This window comes from Lepisma saccharinum, chromosome 14 (genome assembly GCF_977018435.1).
Source record: "Lepisma saccharinum chromosome 14, izLepSacc3.1, whole genome shotgun sequence".
NCBI classification, from domain to species: Eukaryota; Metazoa; Arthropoda; class Insecta; order Zygentoma; family Lepismatidae; genus Lepisma; species Lepisma saccharinum.
Genome location: NC_139242.1, coordinates 16,794,846 through 16,810,493, shown reverse-complemented (window position 1 = coordinate 16,810,493; position 15,648 = coordinate 16,794,846). Strand labels below are relative to the sequence as shown.

At 38.1% G+C, this 15,648-nt stretch overlaps 1 protein-coding gene across 3 annotated transcripts in view; it reads left to right on the top strand.

Annotated features, from left to right (window-relative positions):
* The window catches only part of LOC145998703 (putative transporter YutK), a 176,988-nt gene that overhangs the window by 37,586 nt on the left and 123,754 nt on the right, over positions 1-15,648 (top strand). Inside the window, exons 1-2 of one of the 3 annotated variants that reach the window (XM_083135189.1) lie at positions 1,799-1,908; positions 9,645-9,739. In XM_083135189.1, coding sequence (XP_082991315.1) covers positions 9,647-9,739 — 93 coding nt within the window. In that variant the 5' untranslated portion in view covers positions 1,799-1,908; positions 9,645-9,646. Of the gene's footprint in view, positions 1-1,798; positions 1,909-2,743; positions 2,846-9,644; positions 9,740-15,648 lie in introns of those variants that run through there. The other 2 variants (XM_083135188.1, XM_083135187.1) reach the window with 2 other exon arrangements.

The window sequence follows — 15,648 nt, the reverse complement described above, 5'->3', positions numbered from 1 at the left end:
GCATAATTCTCCGCCGGATTCGTGTCGTCTCGTTCATCTAAATGTTTGTGATTCCATTGCTTCACCATTCATTCTAATCTTCGGAAATAGCCAAAACGAAGAAAAAGAATGGTTCTGTGTCATTGACTCTTTATTAGCATGCAATCTTAACTGGGCATTATCACTCGTGCGCCTTTTCCTTCCTTGTCTATTCTAAGACTACTTTTTCTAAGATAGTGACATAGCTAGAATTTCAACATTGTTTATCAAACAGAAGTAATCAAATAAAATCTAGCAATTAGAACACAAATAAATACCAGTTATCCTCATTATATGTGCACCACTGCACTGGTTTTGCTTATAAATGTAGATATCCCCACGCCAAATAATGAAGTATATGAACGAGGAATAAAGGATCATTGGGAAGATTCATAAAAAATTAGTACATTGGATTGTCTTGCTTCGTGGCTCCTGTACAGTTACTAAGATAGATTAGTACACACTCATTTATAAAACTATTTGTCAGATGAAGATGAAGAAACATGACTTTCTTTCCAATGATGATAAATCTTTTCCGTTTCTAGTCACTAGCAGGAATGGTTAATGGGGCATAGAACCAGGAAAAACAAGATAGATGATGATATCAATTACATCCTACGCTGACATGGAGATTTCAGACCGAAGCGACACAGGATACATGTCGTTGGCAACGAGCCAATCAAGAACTATATTTCACACCGTAGCAGCGTGGTAAGCCTCACAAGCCTGCGTTCGATTGGTGAAATCCTCAAGCGATATGTGTCGCTTCGGTGTGAAAGATCCCAAAAGAAGTTTTCAGGCCGAAGCGACACTGAAAATTCACACCAAAGCTACAAGTGACACGAGCCCATTCAGTCCTACAGTAAAACATTCACTGCGCGTGCGCGAACAATCGACCGAGGCGACACGTGCAGCTTGTTGTGTTTAGTCGGTTCGAAAGATTGCATTGATAACTGAGAGTCAACCTCCGCCAGCGGCCCCGGGTTCGAATGACGGACTGCGCTTGGATATTCTTAGTGAGTGTCCTTTTACTCATCCTCATCTACGACATTAGCCGAAAATGGCAGAAAAGCGTAGTAAAATAAACCAAATCAAATCATTTATTGAGGGTTCGCTTGAAAGCGACACGTGTCTCACAACATGAACAATTATGCCAGCAATTACTTTAATTTTTATTGCACTACTAATACTACGCCTGTTGTATCTAACTCACTCACTCTAGCCTTCTTAAACGCGAAGGTTTATGTCTGCAGCAACACAAACCTTCCATCTATCCCTATCCTGGGCAAGATCCATCCAGTCTTTTCCGTCCTTACCTATTTCCTTTAGGTCTATCTTCGTCTTGGTCTTCCTACAGGTCTCTTACCATCAGGTTTTCCAACAAGAATCCTGTAAACTCTTCTCTCCTCTACCATTCGTATCTTCGGTTTGAAATCTTCCTGAAGTACAAGATCTAAAAACAAGGAGGTTACCGAAAAGGCAACGATGAATGAATGAAAATATCGCTAGAACCGAGGTTCAACCTTCGATTCCTGGTTCTACACTGAAAGCTTCTTGGCGAAGATTGAGTCTCCGGAAAGAAGAAAGTTCTGCGTCGATGACTGAAAGTTGGCGGGGAAGGGAGGACGTGTAACTGCATGATCTTCCTCGCAGATGAGATACGTATGTTCGGTGCAAGGCAAGAATGGCAAGCGAATTTAGGTCATTGTCAATACGACCTTGTTTACAGCCAGGTGGTTGAAGTGATACGCACCACAAGGCGCTGCTCATGATTCCCCCCAGCCAGGCAAAATCCGGTCGAGCTTTTCTGTTATCTCAAAGTGCACGCTTCACGTTTGTTTGACGTAATATTTTGATAGCATTAGCGGAGGAAAACCTGGAAACGAAATCGTAAGTACTTCCTTTCTTGTTTCTACCTACTGCTTATCGCAAGAGGAAATTTTAGAATAGTTTCGTTAGCAGTTTCGCCAAAATGTATGTAATATCGAGGTCACCACTTCAGGACATTATATTTATTGATTGTGGCTTGAGCACCATTTCAGCCTTTCCTCACATGAAGTGTTTCCAACTACTGAATCATTGTTTAAGTTTGCTTTATGAACAGTTAGGCTAATCGCGACTGGTTTACAGTTTAAAGTGGGACCGAATCACTGTGTTCCTCCACCGGGGATCCAACCCGGGACCCCTTGATTACAGCAAAAACTAACGAAAAACTAAGAATTTGAGCCAAGATTTTAAGAGTTAATGTGACGAAATTGTTATCACAGCGCGCTACGACACTAGGGGTCCTGGGTTCGAATCCTGGCCTAGGCATGTGTGTTCTTTGAGCGTATCCCTTCATGATCGTCATCCCCCGAAATGGCAGAAAACCGAAATACAATAAACCAGATCAATCAAAAATTTTGGGGGGTCACATTCTAAAAGAAACGCTATTGACATTGTTATTACGTATACGTGATCCCAACAAGGATTTATTGTCCAATATTATTGTCCAATTTGGAAAGTCAAGGCTGAGTGCCTCTTAGATACATAACTATATATTCGAAATCAAATTAAGATAGTGTTGAGGGGTTTTGCTCCTTATCAGCTGATGGCAGCAGATAACGCATGTGCTGACGCACCGACATTAATCGTATCATGCACCGGCGAAGCTATCCAATCAGCTTATCTTCAACTCAAACACTCCTGCTTATCCAGTAAGAATTAGTGGATATTTTGTAGAATGTTACGGTTATTTGTGAAGTGGGTGTTCCTCATTTGTCGTTCAGAGATGGAAATATCTTGGATTCAGGATTTTGATATTCACTCGGTGCGGTTATAAAGACGTGTGAGTATTGCCGTATCATAAAATTCTTGCAGTCTTAAACACTTCTTTTTCGATTCGTTTTCCTTTTCCATCCCTATATTGTCCTCTTCATCAGTGGTGCAAGAAGGTCTCTGATTTGCGGGAGGTAAAAATGTCACCTTATTACACATATATATTTGTGTGTGTGTGTGTGTGTGTGTGTGTGTGTGTGTGTGTGTGTGTGTGTGTGTGTGTGTGTGTGTGTGCATTGGCGTACGCAGGTGAGGGGCTGATGGGGCTACAGCTCCTCCCGAAATTTATGAAAATCATAATTTTCGAATGAAATCATTAAAGAACTCGGGAAAATGAAAGTGATAATGCTGATTTTCCTTAAAATGACCCCTATTATCACTTTTGTCTTCGAACAACGTTTAAATCGAAAGTTAATTGTGGTTACGAAATATGACGCAACTATGTAATGTACATCTTTTAAATCCAAGCCCCCTCCGAAATAAAATCCTGCGTACGCCAGTGTGTGTGTGTGTATGTGTACATTTATTACAGGTGTCTCATCCTGTGTCATTACTAGGGCCCTGATTCTCAGGTTTTAACCTATTTTATTCCTTATTTCGTAACGTCACTATTCTAACATATATTTTCGTTTTAGCCATTTCTTAATGAAATACATGAATCATATAGGTCCTAAAAATGGCTAAGAGGAGTTAAGATCCTTAAAAAGTCTAAATTGAACTTTTCAGCTAAATAAATGTAAAAAAAAAATGCTGAAACCTTGTTTTGTTTCATCAGAGTAAACACATTGTTAACTGTACGGCAATATGAAAACGTATTCTCTCTGCCCCCATCCCCCCCTCTCTCCTTCTCTCTCTCTCTCTCTCTCTCTCTCTCTCTCTCTCTCTCTCACACACACACACACACACACAGAAGGGGGGATGGAAATGAGAGAAAGAAAAGAGCATTAGAAAGAAAAGGGAAGCAAAGTTGGCATTACAAAGAAATAGCTTAACAATGACAAGTTTTAAATTTTTATTATTTTCTGTATTTTCTGAAAACTGTGTTTTTTGTATGTTTTAAGTTTAGTAAACATGTAATATGTGCAGTAATGATGCTCATGTAAATGCAAAGATTTGTAATTGATTTCAATAAAAATACGGTAGGGAAAAAATCCTAAAAAGGGCTAAATCATCTCTTTATCAAGCCTAAAGTGATGTCTATGAAATCCTAAAAGTCCGGGCCATAGTCATTACACGCAATTTTTCTTCATAACACATGGTTTTAAACTGAATTACATAACTTTTGGACCTGTAAATAAATAAAAATATTTTAAAAAAACTGTTAAAATTACAAATTAACATTTAGAGGTGCAAATCTTCCGGCCTTAAATTTTAGCATATTTTGTCATTATCTTACATTCATTTTTGAACATAATTTTGCCCTCTTAATTATTTTGCAACAGCACGGAACAACTGTTCTATCCAATACCACAATGTAGTAGCCTAGAGCAGTGTTTCTCAAACGCCAGGCCGTGAGAGGTTTCTACTTTCAACCAAAGCAGGCAACCACCTGGAAATATCATTCGTTCGGGATTCACCAGCGATAAATATAAAATCTTTTCTCGCCAGTGAGAAATCACAGCCGCTGGGAGGGGACTGTACCACGCGCAGCGTTCAAATTTGAATTACAACCGTGGGGTCAATCTCGAGTTAGGGCCGGAAGTTCAAGCGAATTGCAGCCCGAGTTAGCAGCACCTGGAAAGATGACATGGATGTCTATCATCACATCACTCATCCTCATCGTCGCGATTAGCCAAACGTGTCAGAAAAGCAACGCCAAATAACAAAAATTAAATCAAACAAACTGTAAGCACTTAGAGGCAACTTTCCAGGGTTTAAAATGTGAACTGTGGGCTATATGGGGGTCTTAAAATTTGAGGGGCCACAATTACCCTTGTACCCCTGTTCCTGGAGCAAGGGCGTCGGGAGAAAGGAAGGGGGAATGGAATAGGTCAGTAGACTCCTCCCCTGGAAATTGGCATCGTTCATTACAAAAGTTACAAAAAAGGAGAACGTTTGTTATATTTATTGTTAATAACATAAATATAAAGTTCAGTTAGTTATTGGAACAGAATAACGAAAGTAAAAACTGTGTTAGATTGAAAAGTTAGTAATAATTTAGATCAACTAATCATTTCAATACACTAACTGTATGAAATATAATAATAATAATAATAACAAAAACATGGTGGATCAAGTGGATGAGTCTCCCCAAGGATATAATAATAGCAATAATAATAATAGTAATAATAGTAAATTAGAAATAAAATTTGTTTATATTTAGTTTATAATTATTATTATTGTTATTATTTGAACTATTCAAATTTTATCAATGGCCTGACCCCGTCCCCCCCTACAAAAATTTCTGGCGACGCCCATGTCCTGCACAACTGAATACAGCCACAATAGTTCCTCACGTGGCAACCAGCCCATTCTATGCCTGACCCGGAAGCATGTCAAAGTGTCGTCGTATTGAAGAACATCAGCTGGAAGATGTGAAGAAACACTCGATTCATTGTTGGAGCTATGTCTTTTATCGTCCACATTCTCTTCAGCCCAATTCAAGGTTATGCGAAATAATGACACCGTGGGGAACAGGATGAGGTGTTTGGTATTAATATAGATAGCAGGAATGACAAATATTCAAGTGAGGATGTATGCACTCTCCATTCGATTGTCTTTTATCTCCTTTATCGTTGAATCAATACGTGTGGTCAGATCGTATTCATATCTTGCAGAGAATATGACACTGTTTCCACCGACACTTCTTTATTATCATGCTTGTGCCATTGGTTTATGCGTGGTATGTAGCTTGTGCGTATGTGTGCGTGTGTAGTAGTAAGTAATCTGTGCAGTAATATTATATGTATTCGTTTACACTGGGTACTTCCTTGCTTGATTCAAGATTTCCCACTAGTTTGACCTCTCAATACCACTGTTTCTATCTCATTGTAGATTGTAATAGAATAAATATATTCATCATTAAGCATTTTACATGCAATACATGTCGTCAATCAAGAGCGCCCGCAGTTAATTAAATTCGAATGGTGAAATTGTATCGATATTTTACAACAAAATATATTATTTTCTGTGACTTACAGACCACAAGTTATATCAATTATTATTATTATTATTATTATTATTACTACTACTACTACTACATTTAAGCTTATAGTCTACTAGCTGATTGGCCGGCGTTGCCCGGGTATTAAGTTATCCCAATCATCTATTATACAGGAAAATAATGAATTCTAACTATAGTGCAAAATGAACTTGAAATTGAACGGCAATAGGAGTGTCACTATTCATCTTAGCGACCCCGAAAACTATGGATTCCACACTAATATCGGTCGTTTTCGAATATTTTTACATGTCACCCACCCACACCCCTAGGGGTGCCAGGGTTGTCTTACCCCCACAGTATTTCTTTCGAGATTGCAAGTGATACGTGTACCAAGTTTGGTTGAAATCGCTCCAGGCGTTGGAGAGTTATGCTGGAACAAACACATATAGACACATACATACATCCATTTTTATATATTAGAAAAAAAAATTACACTGATTTAATTATAACAAAAACAGCCTTTTGTCCAGCAAGAATTAATGTTAACTATTCAGTTATACAAATTATATACAGATATACAGAACATGAAAATTTCAAATGTATGTATTTTTTTTAAAACAAAGTAGTAGTAACAATATAATAATAATAATAATATTAATAATAATAATAAAAGTTTGTATGACGCTGACCCTCAGAGAAAATATCCTGCAGGCGCCCTTGTCGTCAATGATTATACCGGGTGTTGGGTTCAAATCTCCCTAATTTCAATTAATCGTAGCAAATAAAGTATGAAAGAGTAATGAAATTTCAGACAATTGAAGAAAAACTCATAAATTTTATTTTCCACACACTAATACACCTCCATGTGCCCCATTTGTAGCACGAACAATATCCAGTCTGTATTCAACTTCTTGCCATGTTTCCTCCAACATGTTCCCTGTTACTGTTGCAATCCTATCACGTATGCGGGTTTGTAACTCTGGGATGTTATTCACTGGAGTCGCAAACACACGATCCTTGACGTAACGTTAGAGGAAGAAGTCCAGCGGATTGAGGTCAGGTCGAATTTATTCCACCTTTTCCTCCGACACACGACGGCGATCTCCACCAGATTGTTATAGGGCACTGCCGGTTGTTAGAAACTTACCAAACCACAACCTAATTGATTTAGCATCAGGTGCAACTCCTCCGCAGTGGCGTGCCGAGAATGTTCGGAAGTGAGGGATTACCTACATTTTGTTTTATTAATGACTCCTCATTCCTTTTCTAGGAATAATGGGCAAAAGTGGGGTTATGATCCCCACCAACCCTTCCCCCCTTGGGCACGCCACTGCTCCTCCGTACACTCGTCTGAAATTTCATTGCGTTGCAATCACAGATTTTGTCTCGGCATACCACACCACTGCCTGCGCGTTGTTGAACTGTCGCCATTTTTATTTATGCGACCGTGGCGTTGCGTAGTGAGCAAACGGACAACTTCGAGTCATGAAAACAAAACTTGAAGATCTGGCCTTTCATTTGGTGTTACAGTTATTTCACAATTCAGCGTACTTCGTTCAGAGTAATTAATTGAAATTAGGGAGATTTGAACGGAACACACTGTATATGATTACATTCTCAGGTTACCTATTCAATACAGTACACTTACAATCATTAAACCCACACAAGTTAAGATTGGGCTCCCCGATGGCGCAGTGGTAGCGTCTTCGCCTTGTAATCAAGGGGTCCCGGGTTCGATACCCGGTGGAGGCACAAGTGGTTCGGATCCCACTTTAAACTGTAGGTCCAGTTCCGATTAGCCTTACTGTGCATAAAGTGGACTTAAAACAACAAATCAACCAACCAACCAACAAGTTAAGATTAAATAGAATAGAGGCAATATATTGGTCAATAGGATCCGGACTTTTATGCAATTACATATTATTTCCTTTGTACGTAATAATAATCCTATAGCGCTACAGCCCAATATTGGGCCCTGGCTTACCTACCGACTGCTGGCCTCCCTCCCTGGGCCAGCAGCCAGACAAGGGGGACGGTAGGTCGGGGACGCTCACTCACTCGGAGCTCACAAATTTCCTCACGATGGTGGGTTGCCACCGGCCTTATACACAGGCCGAAAATTCCCGGAGACTGAACGCAGCCGCAGCACAAAGCAAGATGCCTTAGACCGCACGGCCACGGAGGAGGACTTCCTTTGTATGTAGGGAAGGAAAAATTGTAAATGTCGGCGAATTACGATGTTAGGAAAGATATTTGTGAATTTTGTGTTATATATTTGGAGGTTTATTTACATATTCTCCGCTCTGCACAAAATGTATTATTTGGACCATCTGTCTGGTTTCTGATTAATTGATCCATTTGATTATTTTACTTCGCTTTACTGCCGCTCTTGGCTAATTTCGAAAATGAAGATGAGTCATGACACGATGATTTTGATGAAGGGCAGCCCCGTAGCTTAGCTGGATATTTTTGCGCCCTAGGCACGATTATTGTTTGTTGATTTTTATCAAATTTGTGAATCCGCATGCATGCTCTAGCAAAACAGTATACACATTTTCAAAATACTGGTTAAGCTCCTGAACAAATTAGACACGTTCTCGCTTCATTTGGCGCTGTCTTTTGTTTATCTTCCAAATGAGCCTACAACGTGTACTAGCTTCACGCGTTTGAAAATTAAGATGTCCTGAAATCTCTCTTACAAAAATCACTGCAATGAAAATATGTCAGACTTCTCTTTTTTCGATTGGTTTCATTTGGTTTACTTTTACTTCGCTTTTCTGCCATTTTTGGATAATTGCGAAGATGAAGATGAGTGATGAAATTAATGAAGGGACGGCCAGCAACAAAAACAGGCAGGGAGTCGAACTCGGGACCCCTGGCGTCGTAGCGCTCTGTGCGGGGATTTTGTCGAATCGAAGTGGACAATTTTCAGAAAAATCCGTTCACGGGGGGGGGGGGGGGGGGGGTTGAACATGTCCGTCGGAACCTCCCCCCCACACCCTGGAAATTGCCATCGTTTATTACAAGTTACAAAAAAATAAGAAACCTAGTAATTTTTGTAGTAACTAACGGAAATAAAAAGTTCTACAAGTTATTATTCGAACAGAATAACAAAGTAAAAATGGTGTTAAGTCGAAAAGATTTAGTGCAAAATACATGAAAGGGTTTTGTTTTCATATCCTACCATTTAAAACAGAAAATAAATTGTTTTAAATTATCAGAATTCCAAAATTATATTTTTATGTGGACTATATAAACACTAATTATGACTAAAATTTCTTACTAACGTTTAAAGCTTTCTCTTGAACAAGGTGTGTAAAATGTAATAAAATATGCTTTTCCGTACACTAACTATATGATATGTCCAAAATAAGAAAGTTCTGTAGGATATTCACTCATCTGATGGATCGAATAGAAATGTTCCCCAAGAATATAATAATAATAATTATTATTATTATTATTATTATTATTTTAAATAAAATGGGTTTGTTTTTTATAATAGGTATTATTATATAATAATAACCGTAAGCATGATAATAACAATTATTTTTATTATTTACATTATTCAAGTTTTAACCATGGCTTGCCCCCCACTCCTACAAACATTTCTGGCGACGCCCAAGTTTACAACTGTTTGCTCACTCTTGATTTCAGTTCAATACATGTTTCCTTCCTTAATTGTATATGCTCTTGAACTTTCTTGCAGGTATGGAAAACAAAGCATTCACCCCAGATGGTGGCGAAGAGGAGCCAGATGATGGGAATCCAAATTCTACGCCTCAGGAAAAAGGAATAAAACTTGTGAGTACATTCTCAATTCCTATATCGTCCTTATAATCTGTTGGGAGTGTTATTTACACTCAGTGGCGGTGTTTTGACACCTTTCCCCACCCTAGTTTTGGATCCCAATCGCCGCCACTGTCATTTAAAAGTAACTTACTTCATTCATACTCCCCCAACACAAGGGTTCTGAAACATACTTTTAGAAGTGACAGTTACTTGGTTCAAAAAGTAACTGAGTTACAGTTACTTGGTTCAAAAAGTAACTGAGTTAAAGTTCCTTGGTTCAACAAGTAACTGAATTAAAGTTCCTTGGTTCAAAAAGTAACCGAGTTACGGTTGCTTGGTTCAAAAAATAACAATTACAGTTACTTGGTTAAAAAAGTAACAGTTACAGTAACTTGGTTCAAAAATTAATTGAGTTAGAGTTACTCATTTTAAAAATAACTAGTTACTAGTATTTGAAAAGTAACTGAAACTTACTCTTAGTTATTTTCTGCTGTACATTTTCTTTCAAATTACATACAAATCAATGATTATTAATTGTAGTAAAATATATATATGGAGACTTACATAAGACTTGCAGTTGTTTTATTTATGTTTCTGGTACATAATATAAAATCTTCACATATTTATATTATACGTACAAGTAACTGATGGAACATGGAGTGAGTTTTATTTAAGTTATCATCGTTTTTACTTCTCTCTATAAACGGGGAAGTCGCCCAAAACGGGGACGGCGGGTCAAATGGGAACGTTTCGTTTCTCACTGATTAATGCTGCTACCTTGGATCGAATGTGGTACGTTGCTTAAAAGTTGCTTATTGTTACATTGAAAAAAGATTCCTGGACCGTATTTTAATTGTTCCTGAAAAAATATTCCTGGACAGTATTTAAATTGATGCGGGAAAAAAGGTTCTTGGAGCGAATGGAAATTCTTCCGGGAAAAAATATTCCTGGACCGAATTGAAATTCATTCTGAGTAGATGTGATCCGACTGAACGTCGGTCGGTGTTTAATATTCATAATTCATTTACATGTATTTAGAATTCATTTACATGTATTTAGAATTCAGTTGCATAATTTAGAATAAATGTGCATATCATTAGAATAATTTATATTTATGTATATGCATATTTATAACTTTTATGAATTTTTATTTCTTTAATTTTATGAAAAATATGTATATATTAGTAGTACTAAACGCTATGCACATGATTTTATGTTAATTACTGTAAAGTATATAATGTGTAAAACGATAATAATTAATGTTTATAATATAATTTTGAAAATAAGATTTTATGGTTTATTAAACGCTAGGAATGGTGGTAATGGGTGTTGATCAAGTCACAATTACGATTTGGGACGGTCCCGGTCAGTGGCGTACGCAAGGGGGGGGTTACGGGGTTTAAACCCCCCCCCCCTTGAGCTTGTGAAATATTATGAAAAATGCTGTGGAAAAAATTAAATGGACAATTTTTCACAGTCAAAGATCTGGGACAATAATATTACTATTACTACTTCTTCTACTACTACTACTACTACTACTACTACTAATAATAATAATAATAATAATAATAATAATAATAATTTGAATTATTATTTCCATGCAGCATGGAGAAAAGCACAGCATTCCAAACACACGCGTCTTTCAGAGTGATGCCTTGAAAATAAACACGAGTTTCTGAGGTTAGGTTAGGGTAACTATGATTTAAAAGAGAAAAAAGTTGTTTTGTATCTCAGTTGCAACAATGTTCAATACACTGGCGTACGCAGGATTTTTTTTTCGGGAGGGCTGGAATAGTAAATGTGGATAGCACATGGCTTCGTTTTGGAGGGCAGGATGCATAATAAAATATTTCGTATTTTTGGAGCTTTTCAGTCTATTAAAATTGTATTCAAAGACAAAAATGGTAATCAGGATTCACTTTAAAAGAGGTTTCGCATTTACACATTTTGATTTTTTAAAGCTCTTAACGGATTTTTATTTGAAAATTCTGATTTTCTCAAAATTTCGGTAGGGACTGGAACACCATCGGCCACCCCTCTACGTACGCCAGTGTTCAACGAACATGTATTTTTTTGTGTGTGAACAATGAGAATTAACAAAATAAAGTTATTGGTACGTTGTAAGAGGCTAATGTATAGACAAAGGCTAGGCGGACAAGAATACAGTCACCAATTCGCATTCCCATTATATTGTTTACCGCAGCACGTTTGAATGTCTCTCTTTAAAATGTCTCACCTTGTTGACTAGACAAGGTTAACTATTGTAAAATGTTCTGTTGGTAAGAACAGCGAGATAATCCAAATGTGAATTATCGGGGACATTATGCAGGGAAAAGGTCGGAAAAATTTCAACGAATTTCGGGAATCGAATCCGGATCTCCCGCGTGATATCACTTGTCAGACTCTACCGACCAGATCACCGCAGCTCCTTGGATGAGTTCCATACTTTGACTATTTCAATTTATCTTAATATATTTTCTTGTATTTATGGATCTTCTTCACCCTTGAAATGTTTCACCTCGTTGACCAGACAATTATTTCGTAACAAAGAAACAAAAAAATGCTCCCAGGATTTGCTAAAAATCGAATGACTAGAAAGTAATTTCGTTCTAATGTTTTCATAAATACTATATTTATGTATATCTCTACTACTTAATAGTAGTAGTAGTATTAGTAGTAGTATTATTAGTATTAATTCAGCTAATTAATTAATTATAAGTATTATTAATTAATTGTGATTATTATTATTTAATTAAAGTATAATAAAACAATGGTAATGTGAATTTGGAAAAAAGTTTTAGAAATAACACCCCCCTTGATGAAATCCTGCGTACGCTACTGGTCCCGGTACTCGAACCCACGAACTTCGCCATCCAAAACAAGGAATAAATAAAATAGTGTACTATGTAATAATGTTATATGTTATAAAATACGGTGGTCTGAGACGCTACACAGGAGACGGTGATCTCCGCGCAGGTAGACGACAGAGGAATTTGGGGTATGTGCGGTCAAGGTCAAATTACGTCAGAACGCCAGAACAAAGAAAGAACCCGATTGACCAATTAGAAAACGCGTCCGTAGACTTTAAGAACCGGTTTTTTAAAGGTTAACTAGAACTCAAGAACAGGCGAAAGGTATACAACGCCGTAGCACAGGACAAGGAAGGGATTGAACCATACAACAAAGGATGTCTGGGACTGCGCGGTCAAGGTCAAATCTCTGAAGCTATGCGTCGCTTGTAGAACCGGTTTTAGCGAATTAATATTCTGCTCAGCGTTGCCTCCAGGGCACTGAATGCTGTAGCGTGGGGATTAGGGTAGAACACTTGCTTGTTAGAATATGTTTCTGTCAAAGTAGCCCAAGGTTACCCAAAACACAAGAAAAAAAGGATTTTGGGATATCCAATAAGATTGGAGCGAGAAATTTACCCTGAACAACGAGAACGAAGCGTAAGGATTTTATTTGAACTAGGAAAAAAAAAGAATGCTATCTGGTACTGGGCCTATAATTTAAAGTGAATTCGATGCACTATTTACCTTTATCACGGGGTATTGAACCTCGGACCCTTTTATTATTGATTTAGGTAGTAACTTTATGTTACTGCATGTTTTTTAACATAATATTTGATTATAACACCATGAAGACTTGTTTCCTTGATATGAAAAACTCAATATGCAAATTAAACGTAACGTTTCAACCTTCTAGCAAGGTCTTCTTCAGACTCTGTACCAAGTACAAATGTAACAAGGTACAAAACAGGACGATAAATATACACAAACATTGCTCCCCTCCAGACTATTAGAAGGTTATTCTGGAACATTCTAGCAGGTGGCTTTCCCTTGTTAACTGTACTTTCACCTGAAAGTGAATGTGGTTTGACTCTTTATCTCACGCTCTATTTCCTTCATTCTTCTTCCTTCTTCTCTCCTCTTTCTCTCTTGTCCTTTCCACTCTTTCTAACACATTTTTCCATTCTTTGTTTATCATCAGTCCCCCATTCCAGAATAACTTTCTAATAGTCTGGAGGGGAGTATTTTAGTGTATATATATCGTCCTGTTTTGTACCTTGTTACATTTGTACCTTCTATTTACATCTACTATTCTGGAAAAAAGGTTCCTGGACCGAATTAAAATTCTTCCGCAAAAAGAGGTTCCTTGGCCATATTTAAATTAATCCGGAAAAAGGTTCCTGGACTGAATTGAAATGCTTTAAATATGAAAAGGTTCTACACTGTCTAGAACTCATTTACGTTCGCTGATTTCCTCTTCCACTACGGGATTGAATTTAATTACAATTCCTGGATCAAAAGTTGCCTTCTAAAAATGTCCGCGAGCACGTTTTACATTGGAATGTCACACTGCGGTTGTAGAAAACGTAGCGAAGGGAATAAACCAAAACGCTGTTGTTCTCTCGTGGACCAGGTTCAAAAACTCCCTTGTCGAAGAGTTACTGTACATGACGCAATGGACTATATTAGTGTGGGGTCAACAAACCCGTCACGTGTTGCACTGGCATCCGATCCAGGAACAGTAGCCAATAGGAGCCGCCGATGAGGTAACGTGAGGCTGCTGTGTTCCCAGCAGATATCACAACAGGGACGGGCAGTGCTGGTAGAGGGAGAATATTTCCATAACATCTTTGGCTGTTATGCATTTGAAGCTTCGGAACGAGTTACGACTCTCGAAGCAGCCAATCAACGAAGCGAGCCAATGACGTCATCTCATCCCAGAACCTATCGCTAAGCCCCTGCTCAGGCTCTACACGCCCAATAGGCTCACTAGTCAGACTCGCGTAGTCCGCTGGAGATGTTCCGAAAGTAATTCGACTCTACAACCAAGTGAAGGAACGCGCGCGAGAGAATGGGACTACATGGAGAGGGGCAACGTGACTGCAGCGTTTGCGTTTCGCCCATTTCTACCTTGTACCCTAGATTTTCGAGACAGCAAGCACCTGGATTAGTCTTTCATGCTCACAAGTGGATAATTGTTTATCGTGAGGTCCGTATTGGATCCAAGTTGCGTATTGTTTCATTTCAATACGCAACTTGGACCCTATTTAAACTGATTCGAGAAAAAGAAGGTTCCTGGACTGAATTTAAATTGGTTCGGAAAAAAGGTTCCCGGACTGTATTTAAATTTATCCTGAAAAAAGGTTCCTGGACCGTATTTAAACTCATTCAGGAAAAAAGGTTCCTGGACCGTATTTATATTGATCGGGAAAAAGGTTCCTGGGCCGAATTGAATTACTTTAGAGATAAAAAAAGTTATTTACGGTCCAGAACCCATTTACGCTTGCTGATTTTCTCTTCTGGACCGGAATTGAATTTATTTAAAATTCCTGGACCTTTAACAACCCTGGTTTTGAACGCCACCGACCAAGCACTGCACATTATACACTTTCTCATATCGAGAAATTTATCCTCACAGCAAGGTTAACAGTACAATGATTCGACAGCTTCCTTGGACGATATTTCTTAGTTTTCACTGTTTTTATTATTTTGGGTCCTGTTGGCTTTTAGCAATTTCTAGTAAAGGTTAATGAAGATGCACTACCAAACCCATCCCAATTATTCTCATTTGGGTAGATGTCTTTCATTAGAATTGTGGCACTTCGCTTACGTAAATTTTGATTATTGTAGGCATTTAAGTTAGTCTCTCGCATACAAAGGACTTATCGTGGATAATTTACAACAGACTGGAAATCAAACGTCGTCTGCACTACATAGAGGAATACTGGCGCCACAGAATATTCCAGACCGGTTTCTTGCTTCATGAGCTTCATTCTAGGTACTGCATAGGTCGGTTATCTCTGAAATTTCTACCAACTGGTTTTTACGAGCACTTGGCATTATTAACCCCAAGGGACCTTATTACCGATAACCTGATATCAATGTTAATGGCTTAGTTCGTTCGTTCTTTGC